The sequence below is a fragment of the Gekko japonicus genome, unplaced genomic scaffold (assembly GCF_001447785.1).
Source record: "Gekko japonicus isolate JY-2015 unplaced genomic scaffold, Gekko_japonicus_V1.1 scaffold335, whole genome shotgun sequence".
In the NCBI taxonomy this organism is placed as follows: domain Eukaryota; kingdom Metazoa; phylum Chordata; class Lepidosauria; order Squamata; family Gekkonidae; genus Gekko; species Gekko japonicus.
Window position 1 is genome coordinate 820,954 of NW_015165840.1, and position 11,302 is coordinate 832,255.

Sequence of the window (11,302 nt, forward strand, 5' to 3'; positions counted from 1 at the left end):
GTGAAGAAGTACTTCCTTTTATCTAACCCGACTGCTCAGCAATTTCATCGAGTGTCCACAAGTTCTTGGATTGTGAGAAAGGGAGAAAAGTACTTCTATCTCTACCTGCTCTATCCCATGCATAATCTTATAAACCTTGATCATGTCACCCCTTAGCCGTTATTTCTCCAAGCTAAAGAGCCCCAAGTGTTTTAACCTTTCTTCATAGGGAAAGTGTTCCAACCTTTTTATTATTCTAGTTGCCCTTTTCTGCACTTTTCCCAATGCTATAATATCCTTTTTGAGGTGTGGTGACCAGAACTGTACACAGTACTCCAAATGAGGTCACACCAATGATTTAAAGTAACAATGAAGGAGAATATGTGACATTGATTCAACGCAGCCGGAAATACAGAGACAGGTCCTAGCCAAGAATGCAGTCTTGCCAGGGAGAAGGCTCTCCGAGTTTGGGGAACTTGTAAGAGGGATAAGTAAGTAAGAAGCCATCTGACCTGTTGTAAGAGGAACCTCAAAACTAAGAGGGGAACAGGACTTGTTAGCTAAACTATAAAGCTTTTGGGCTTAAGAACATAAGAGAAGCCAATGTTGGATCAGGCCAAAGGCCCATCCAGTTCAACACTCTGTCACACAGTGGCCAAAAATACCAGGTGCCATCAGGAGGTCCACCAGTGGGACCAGGGCACTAGAAGCCCTCCCACTGTTGACCCCCCTCAAGCACCAAGAATATGGAGCATCACCTGCCCCAGAGTCCCTATCCATACCTTGTGGCCAATAGCCACTGATGAACCTCTGCTCCATATATTTATCTAATTCCCTCTTGAAGCCATCCATGCTTGTAGCTGCCACCACCAATGTCAATGTCAAAGATTCTGCATTTGATTAACAAGTACACACTCATAAAAGGGAGCATGGCCAGTGAATCTAGGGAAACGCCAAAGGCCATGATTTTTTCTCTCAATATAAACTGACCAGTTGGGCTCAGTGAGCATTTGCTGAATGAAACTCACGGGGCAGTAGTTGTTGAGAGCATTTGGGTCCAGGGATACCTTCTTCAGGAGGGGTCTCATAACCACATCTTTCAAAGTGGTCACAACTACAACCTTCCTGCAGAGAGGCATTTGTTACCTCCTGGACTTGGTCACCAACCCAATCTGGCAGGATAATATTAGCCATGAGGGGCAAGGGTCAAGACTGGATGTGGTGAGCAGCATACATCGAAGCACCTTGTCCACTTCATCATGTCTCACCTACTGAAAGTCACCCATACAACTAGAACCAGATGGCACTCTGATAACAACCTGAGAATGACTCAGTCCAAGTATGGTGTCTAAGCTGTGGCAGGAGGGAGCAATTCTGCAAAATACATTGCAAAGGAATCACAATGGGCTCTGGGATCTGAGATAAAAGCCCCTTCCCAGCCTGGGAAAACTCAGCTGGACGGCATTGTGCAGATGGCAATGGTGGCAGAAAAGTAAGCTCACTTTGCTCCCATCACCATCCCACAGTATACATGATAATGTGCTCTCTCACCCGTGTTCAGTCATATTCACTTTGAGTTTTCCTCCACTTGTTCTCTCTCTGCCCAGCCATTTTCATCACCTGAAACTCCTCATTAAAACAAAATGCATCCTGGACTCTATAAAAGGAGAGAGGGCACTCAGGGGCAATCATATCCACAGCCTAGGTCGTCTCCGTATTCCACAGGTCAATGAGGGCTGAACAGGAATCGCAACGTTTCTGACCAGAAAACCCCCAAGAGACACCAGAAACCCCTTTGGGTCCTTCAGCCTCCATCTCCTAATTTCCCCTCTACCTTTATGGAGGTTCTGAGTGTCCTAGGGTATAAATCTCACCAGATAATGGTCAGTCTGTGACAAGGTCAGAGTGCAACCCCCCCCTTTACCAAATCATATAATTTATCCCCAGAGAAAACCAAATCAAGTGTATGGCCTGCTGTATGCATAGGTACCAGGATGTTCTGGGACAGCTCCATAGTTGTCATGGTGGACATGAAGTCTTGAATTGCTCCTGCTAGGGCAGGCTTGGCATGAACATTGAAGTCCCCATGGACAACCGACCTCAGGGTTGTCAGCACCAAGTCCAAGACTGCCTATGTCATCTCAGGAAGAGAGACTATTGGACTGCGGTGTGGCACACCAACACCAACAGTGTGGCACCCCAACACAATGCCTGTTGTGATTAAATCCTTGTGTACATGGATTAAATGTTTACTGATTTTTGGCATTTTCCCCTTCTTTCCTTCACTCCCAGAAATCAGAATGTACTGTGGATTTTGTGAACTTTGTAGTTTTATTAAAACTGTATGAATATACATCTATACACACACAAACGTCAAAGGTCTAGGGGCAAACTATGACATCTGGTTAATTTGGCTGACACACTGATATTCAAGCAGCAAATGTATTTAATATGGAGGAGGATGGAGGTGTTCTGAATCCCTGCCTTGTTCACTCACATTCTCCCTTACAAATGTGCTTCCGAGCATTTTTTCCCTCAGCCAGGCTAATTCTGACTTAAGAATCTGGTCCTGCCACACACTGTTTGCTTGATTGTTTTGAAGAAACACAGACATCATGCAGTGACATTCTAGGTAGGAGATATGAGCAGATTTCTCAAAACTGCAGTAACTAGTTCACTTTCTCAGGCTCAGGAGATTTGCCCAAATTGGTGGTTGTACGCCAGCTCTCGCTCTTAAGGTCAGAGGCCATATGGTGGTTCACTGAAAGGTCCTTTATTAAGCATACCTGTGAGCAAAATGTCACAACAGGTTAGCTGTTTTGTATTTGCTGCGGTATGAGGAAATCTGTACCACAGCTTACAAGTTTTAAACTTTCTTGGCGGCTTATGGAACGCATCAGTTCTTACTAATTTCTCCCTCTCTTTCCCAACCCATCAAGGATGCCTTTGAAATACTGGCTGAAAACTATGAGTTCAGAGAAAATGAAGGACCTTGCCTTGCATTTAGGAGAGCAGCATCGGTGCTGAAGTACCTTCCATTTACTATAGTGAAAGCAACGGATATTGTAGGATTGCCCTGGATGGGAGAACAAGTCAAAGGAGTCATTGAGGTAAGTACCTCAGCCACCTCTGAGCCTGCAATACTAATACTTGGTCTCTTTTCCAAATCACCAGACAATAGCAGCTCAAAGTACTTCTGAGGAAAGAGGCTAACATCTTGGCCTTGAGCAGCTACAACAAAGGTAGGTTCTTTGAGAGAGAGACCCAACTTCTTGGAGTGCCAGCCACAGTGGGGCTCAAGGACAGGAAGAGAATGGCAAACAACAATGCTGGAAGGTATTGCTCTTTACCCCAGCCTTCTGCCCCCAGGAGAGAACAGATGTGGTGGGTGAAGGTGTGGTAGTGAGTGGCTGAGGAGGTCACTGGCAGCAGCCGTTGCTTGCTATGAGGTTAGAGGGAGGGTCTAATCAGCCTGGCTGGTTCCCTGTGGGAAGGCATAGAAATATAGGTACCAGGAGTCGGCTATCTCCCAGTTTATCTCTTTGGTGGTCTTTTTTTCCTAATTCCCTTCCTTATTTGACTTTTCTTTGTCTTGTTCCTTATTTCTCCCTTGTTTAAAGCCAGGAGGCTGAGTTTTAGAGTGTTGGGGTGATGGAATGCCAACTTTCTGGTTGTTGGTATGTCCTCACTTTTTGTTACCCCTTTTTGGACTCACACCAAGCCCAAAACAACTGTCCAGGAAAACCTTATCAAGGTACATAGTCCTGCTCCTCCCTGGCACCTCCCCCGGCAAGATACAAAAACCCATATGCCTTAAAATCTTTTGTTGTGTTTACTACAGTTATTGTATGGAGCCAGAGTAATACATGAAAGAAAAATTTATTGTTGGGTATATAATAAAGTAACCCATACTGGGCCCTGGCCTGGATAGCCTGGTCTAGCCCAGTTTTGTCAGATCGAGAAGCTAAACAGGGTCAGTCCTGGCCAACATCTGGATGGGGGTAGCAGGCAATGGCAAACCATGTTCGAACATCACTTGCTTTGAAAACATCACCATAAGTCAGCTGTGACTTGACAGATCTAGTAAAATCCCAGATTAAAATATCAGACTTCAGTTTTTCTTGTTTCTTGAATTGTATTTTATATACAGTTCATTTTCAAGTTCAAAACTATGCCTCCCCACCCCGGCAGAATAGGGACATAGGATTCCTATCTGACTACAGATGCTAATTTTCCTGCCCCCAAGCATTTCCCCTCTGCTCTAATCAAGATGATTACAATATGCATTGTACCTCTGTATCCTTTACCAGCATTATTTACAATAACCTCCCACCTTCTGACTGGGATATAGCAACCCCATTGGAATGCCTGGAGTGTTGTGTTATAGCGCTATAGCGCTCTAAATCGAACATTTTTTTTAAAAGCCGGAGATAGCCTATGCGGGCGAAAATCGGCAGGAAAAGTGGGAAAAAGCAGTGCAGTCTGAAATGGCAAACCGCTTCAGATCCAGCTGTTTACCAGTAGGGGAAAGCCATGTGTGAAATGGCAGCCCTATACCGGTTTACTCCCAATGGGGTTGCTATAGTGCTCTAAAGTGAATGTTAAAAAAAAAAAAGCCGGAGATCGCCCGCGTGAGCAAAAAACGGCGGGAAAACCCATTTTGGATCCGGGAGAAGAAACTGAAGACTACTTGGAAGTGGTTTACAGGTAAAACGATTCAGCCCCGTTTCCTGAACGGGACAGAAGCGTTTGTGTGTGAAAGTACAAATATATTCCGGTAGGGAACCGGTTCTAAAACGGTTCTGTGTGAAATGTCAGACCAGAAACTGTTTGGGAACTGTTCCTGAACTGGAATATATCGCCTATCTGAAATTCCTCTATGTTATATCGTATGTCTAATTTTGAACTTGGCTCCAAAGTATCGATTGAAAATCAGTACCATGTCTCCATGCAAAGAAAGGGGAGATGTTTCTAGAGACTTGGGGGAATGTCCAGGTTTTCAGAAAACCCCCAGAAGTAAATAAAAAATAGTGTGTGTGGGGTTTAACCCATCAAAATAGAGAAGCAAGAGGAAGGGAGAAAGTGGAGGCAGGAGTTTTGGGGGAAGGAAGAAGAAGAAGAAGAAGAGGAGGAGGAGGAGATTAGATTTATACTCTGCCCTTCACTACCTGAAGGAGTCTCAGTGGCTTACAAACTCCTTTCCCTTCCCCTCCCCACAACAGACACCCTGTGGGTCTGAGAGAGTTCTTTTGAGGACTGCTCTTGAGAGAACAGCTCTGAGAGAACTTATGACTGACCCAAGGTCATTCCAGCAGGTGCACGCGGAGGAGTTGGGAATCAAACCCAGTTCTTCCCAATTAGAGTCCGTGCTCCTAACCACTACACTAAACTGGCTCTCAAGGTGTTGCTGATGGAGAGGGGGGGAGAGTTAGTGTCAGGGAAAGGAAGAGGAGAAGGTGGTGGCGGCAATAGAGTGAGCAAGAGGAGAGGAAGTGGGAATCAGTAAGGGGAAGGGACTTCCCATCCTCCTTGAGTTCTTCATGGTATCCTGCTTGCATCCACTTAAACCAGAACTGTCAACATTAAGAAGCCAAGGATGATGAATTTGTAAATATGAATTCATTTGCATAACCTATACATTGTGCATTTAACATCTACAGGATATTCTAGAAGAAGGAGAGAGTCCTAGAGTGAAAACTGTGCTAAACTGTGAATACTACAGATCATTTAAGGTATAGCTATTTTTTCTATATGTATGTGTTGAACTGCGGCTGATAAGGAGGGAAGACCAATGCAAATGGCAGGTAGCAGCAGACATATTCCTAGGTTCAATGGTGATCCAGCAAGATATGTTTTGATTAGAGCAAACAGTTCAAGTCTTTCCATTGTGAAATATGAGATTCAATTTTGATGTTGTTGTTGTTTTTGCAAAAATTGATTTTATTTCAAGTCATCCTAAATACTGGTGATATGTATACCACAGAGTTCATAGTGCAACCTATGTATAGCTCAGCCCTATGTGCATTTGCTCCAAAGTAAGTCAGTGCTTTAATAGTTAAATAGTGCTTTTCCCCAAGTGAGTGTAAATAGAAGGACTCCATCTTTGAACGGGTGGGTTTTTAGCTCACGTTTGGCCTACTTGGCTAAAGGACAAACATTGCCATTTAAGTGTTTCTGGAATTGCAAGTTTAATGCTTATTCTGCTGCTGTTTCACAGAATATGGTGCTCAAGTCCCAGTGGATATTCAACAAGCCACTGGGATCTTGAAGAATCCATGCAGAGAATTGAACTATAACCAAGGTTATAGGTGGTAGTGATGGTGGATAAAACCACAAAATGGCTGCCACAAGAGATGAAGCCAACTACAAAATGTCAGAGGGGGAAGTCATGCACAACTCTGATGGTAACTCTTCAACATTCCAGGCAGAAGCTGTTAAACAGGATGCCTTTTAAAATGAACATATTGTTTAAGGTCCCTGCCACATGGGGGGGGGGGAAGGTACGGGCAAAGTATGGCTTTTGGAAGCCGCACCAAAATAGAGCAGCCGCGGCGGGGCTACCTTGCGGCACGATCAGATGCCGGGGGAAGCCACGGTGGGGAAAGGGAGGCTGCTGAACTGCGCATGTGTGAGCATGCGCAGTTCAGCCAGGACCCTGGGATGCGCCGGCAGAAGGACGTGCCGGCAATCCCATGGCTGGGCTTGATGCGGCCGTGCTGGAAGGTCCACCTCGGTAGGTGGTTTAGTTTTGCTGCGGCTTTTCGGGCGGAAGGGCCGGATCAGGGACGGGTGCGCAACACTTCCCAGATGTTGCTGTGGGATTGCGCCCGTTTGCTGCGCCCCCGATCCATCCCTCTCCCGGCCCAAAACCTTTCGTGTGACTGTGGCCTAAAATACTTTCTTACATATACATAGCTTATCTTCATTTGTGCAGTGAAAATCCTTGTGCTGTGGTGGCAGCTACTGCTGAAGCAGCTTTTAAAAAATCTGTACAGCCAATCAGATCTCTGGGGGCCAGAGAGAAGCCCTGCTAGGCAAAAGCCCCATTTGGCCTGACCACTTTCTAAAAGTGCTTGGTGGGCTCTAGGAAAAGTACTGATGGCTGCTGCTGTGACTACGGGCACCTCTTTGGGGACTCTTGCCATACAAATAATCTGGAATCTTCCTGAAAGTTGGTTTATTTGAACTCCCTGGGACTGACTTCAAAGCATATCGGTTCAGGCTGAGGTATAAATGCACTTAACATGCCTGACAAACAGCAAACTTTGCCAAAAGTTTTGAAAGAAACAGTATTCTCTAGAGACAAAAGGCTTTAATTTTGTTTCCTTTAGTGCCATTGATGGAGTCCATGGTTAAAACCCCCCCCCTATTCTTTTATTCAAGAACTAATATGACTACTGTGAATTCTTCTGATCCCATTTAAAGCCTGTTGAGCAAACAAAGTACTAAAAAATTACTAGATAAAAATCTAAATAACGTTTGAAAAATGAGATTGCAAAATATAATCACACTTCCTTACAAACAGGGAGCTTTCCACAAAGACTAGGTAATTCCACTCTTTGTATATCTAAAATGTAGAGTAATATGTATTTTAAATTGTCCAGGATTTTCATCCTTTGCTTTTCTTTATCATAATTGCTTCCAAAAATTAATCTCATTAGAAAGAAAAAGATAAAATTAGCATGGCCTGCATTCAAAGGCAGGAGATTCATCACAAAGGGACAATTATAACAGGGGCTGTACAATCAGTCGCAGGTCCTGTGAATGGCAGCAAAACTTCTGGAAGACACCGCACTGGCAAACAATATGACATGCATTCTACTTCTGGGATATTAGTCAATGCTTGCTTTATATACCCACAACAACATTCCTATAATCTTCTAATAAAACACAACAAAACTGAAATAAATAGGACATACACAAAAACATGGCTGTGTTTTTTGAGCCATTCCCGGTGCTGTTGGCAGAGAATAATGGCTCCCGTTCATCACCTCCCTCTGTGCCACTGCTGGCTGAGTCTGAGTCAGACAGCCTTTGCAAGGCAGTGCACAGGGGTCGCTTCACTTCTCAGTGCAGCAGGAGTCAAGCAGTGAGCCTGAACCCATTATCGTTGCCACTGGCTGGGTAGGAGCTGAGCGACCTCTACAGCAATGGCAGAGATACTGGAATTTGGTTTGCTCTTGGCCACCATTGGACTCCAAGGTAGAAGCTCACTGGGAGCTTTCAGAGTAAGATTAAGGGCCAGTCCCCTGAACTCAGTGCTCATTGTTTGCTATCCATTTATGTAAGACTCTGTCAAACTGATACTATGAAAAATTGCTGATTCAGACAGGAATCAGCCCAAAGTTCTGCAGCTCAGTAATTTGAATGTTTTCCCCATTATCTCTAGCAATTTACTTCTGTTTTTGGAGTGGGGCTAAAGACTTCAGAAAAGTGGTACAGGATGGGTTTGCGGACATTGGAAGATGTAAAAGAGGACAAGAGCTTGAAACTGACAAGAATGCAGAGAGCAGGTAGGACTTCATTTTTGATGTAATGAAGCCAATCTGAAAATCAAAATCACAAAAATGGTATGGACAATGTATACAAATATATAAAAGAAATGGGGGGGGGGTGAACCCCATACCTGTTCTGCTGAAGATGGCTTAGACATTTGTGTCCTATAAATCTGAAGACTTGCAAAGACTGTAAGACAAAGCATCCTTTCCTTATTGTGATTGACTTGTCCTTGGTGTTTTTTCAAGGCTCTTTTTGTAGCAGGAAGTCCTTTGCATATTAGGCGACACACCCCTAATGTAGCCAATCCTCCAAGAGCTTACAGAGCTCTTCTTACAGGAGCTATTGTAAACTCTTGGAGGATTGGCTACATTAGGGGTGTGTTGCCTAATATGCAAAGGAGTTCCTGCTACCAAAAAGAGCCCTGGGTTTATTTGTTATTGTGTTGTCCATGGATTGTTCCCCCCCCATCCCCCTAGGGGGAGGTTTTTATTGGGTTTTTTCAAACTACAAAACTACAACAGAAAATATAGGAAAGGGTACTACATCTAGGGAATAAAGAAAAAAAGACCCACAGCTAACTAAAAACCCAAGAGTACGATATCATACGTCAGCTTAACACCATGCTATTTTCAAAAAGCTACTAATAATACAATGAACTTAGTCGGTTATGCTAGATTAATTATCGTTTAACCATCCCATTAACTGTTTAAAGAAATTCCCAGAGCATCCCCAAGTTATTTCAACATTTTTTCAGGCACAAATCAGAGTCCTTCAGCCCTTATTTATTCTTATCTTTTCTAATCCTCAGTTTATAAAGGCTTTGGGGGGCAGCCGCCACCTTTTCCGAAGGGGAGTCCTCGTCCGAAGACCCCGAGCCCAACTCGCCATCAGATTTGCTTACTTTTTCCTCCTCTTTGCCCTCTTCTAGTTCCCCAAACTGTGTCCGCAGAAATTCACGTGCTTTAAAAACAGAGTCAATCTTTTCTTTTTTATCGTTAATCTTGAAAATGACGCATTCTGGAGTTAACCACCTGTAACTGATGCCATTTGTTTGTAAGAAAAGGATTAATTCTTTATAGTTCTTTCTCTTCTGTCTTATATCAAATGGAATGTCTTTTAAAATCCTGATATTATTGCCCCCAATTTTCAAGGGTGTTCCCAAATTTGCTTTCAAAATAACATCTCCCACATGTCTCTTCGAGAATCTGACCACTATTTCCCCAGGCAGATTATTTTTCTTGATGTACGATGAATAAGATCTGTAGACCACATCCATCTCGCTGCAAAGGTATTCCGCTGTTAAATCTGTCATTGGGGATATTGCTTCACTCAGTCGTTGCTTCAGATTCTCTCCTTCAATTTCCTGGACCCCTTGAAACCGTAGGGCCAAATTTGCTTTATCCATTTGTAGCTGTAAAAGCTTTGACTCTTCTGTAGCTTGCTTAATTTCCAGCTTTTATACCTTTTTCTTAACTTTTTAAGTAGTGAAGGTGATCCAGAGGTTGCTTTTAAAATAGTGTCTCTCACATGTCTCTTCGAGAATCTGACCACTATCTCCCCAGGCAGATTATTATCAACTGCATCTGCTGATCTGCTAGACTCTGTCCAATTATTGACAGTTGTTGTTTAATGCCAGTGATCTCATCCAGCAGAGGGCGCAGGGAGTCAGCTAAAAGTTTTGGGAGCTCAGAGACCTCCTCTTTTCGAGGACTACCCCCAAGTTTCGCTATCAACAGCTTCTCTTTCTCCAGTTTTTTCCCTGCCATCTTTTTGGATTTGTTTACTTTTCAAAGAAGTTGCTAAAGTCTCTGATGTTCGCCCGAATGCTTTTCTGCGCTCTGGTAAGTCTTTCAAAACAGTTTTAAATGCTTATTTTTCCACTCCCCCCTCTTTCCTTCCGCATTCGTCCGTGCATTTGGGAGGGCCCCTCCCCCGCTCGCTTTCCCATCGCTCTTTTTAGAGGGGGCAGCTTCTTTTTATATCTTCATGCTTGCTTCACCCGACTCACAGTTCGTTGTTGGCCATTCGGCCTCACTCGTCACCATTTATTTTGCCCGATCTCCAACGCTTGTCCCAATGAGCAGCACTTGTACCATGCGGTCACTCAGCGTCAGGACCTTCAGGGCGGAGGGGTGCCTCAATTCTCTGGCTTTCGGCCATCGAAGAGGTCACCCCTCAAAAGCCCCCTGGCTGGGAGCCTTTTACCAAGGCTCCGGGGGGGGGGTCACGACCTGTCGGACCCCCTCCCACATGCTGGTGTGCAGTTTACATCCCCGGGACTTCCGGGAGATGTGTCTGCCTGCATGTTGCCATAAACGGGAAGCCCGGCATTGTCCATGGATTGTTGACTATATATGGAGTTACTTCTTTGGGGCCATTATAGGTTTAAACAATTGGATGAATTAATTGTTTAAAACATTTATAAACCCATCTTTCTCTCATAATACTGAAACCCAATGTAAAACAACAACAAAACCATTAAAACTATTAAAATAAGCAGCAATAACAGCCGTTTGACTTCAAAGTCAAAGTGTTAAAAACATTCATCCTACAAACCATAACATTGATCTCTGACAATCCTAGTACGTAAGTCCCATTGAGCTCAGGAGGGCCTACTCCCTAGGAATGCAGCCTGAATGTCCAGAAGAACACTCAGGCAGCCCCCTCAGAGCCAGTTTGGTGTAGTGGTAAAGTGTGCGGACTCTAATCTGGGAGAACCGGGTTTGATTCCCCACTCCTCCACTTGCACCTGGCTGGATGACCTTGGGCAAGCCATAGTTCTGATAAGAGCAGTCCTTGAAAAAGAGCAGTTTCTTTCAAGAGC

General features: G+C 44.2%; 1 protein-coding gene across 1 annotated transcript in view; it reads left to right on the forward strand.

Moving 5' to 3' along the window:
• DNTT (DNA nucleotidylexotransferase) overlaps window positions 1–11,302 on the forward strand; it is a 186,174-nt gene that overhangs the window by 52,287 nt on the left and 122,585 nt on the right. Inside the window, 3 exon segments of the mRNA XM_015410995.1 lie at window positions 2,919–3,089; window positions 5,640–5,711; window positions 8,369–8,492. Of these exon segments, the coding sequence (XP_015266481.1) occupies window positions 2,919–3,089; window positions 5,640–5,711; window positions 8,369–8,492 (367 nt within the window).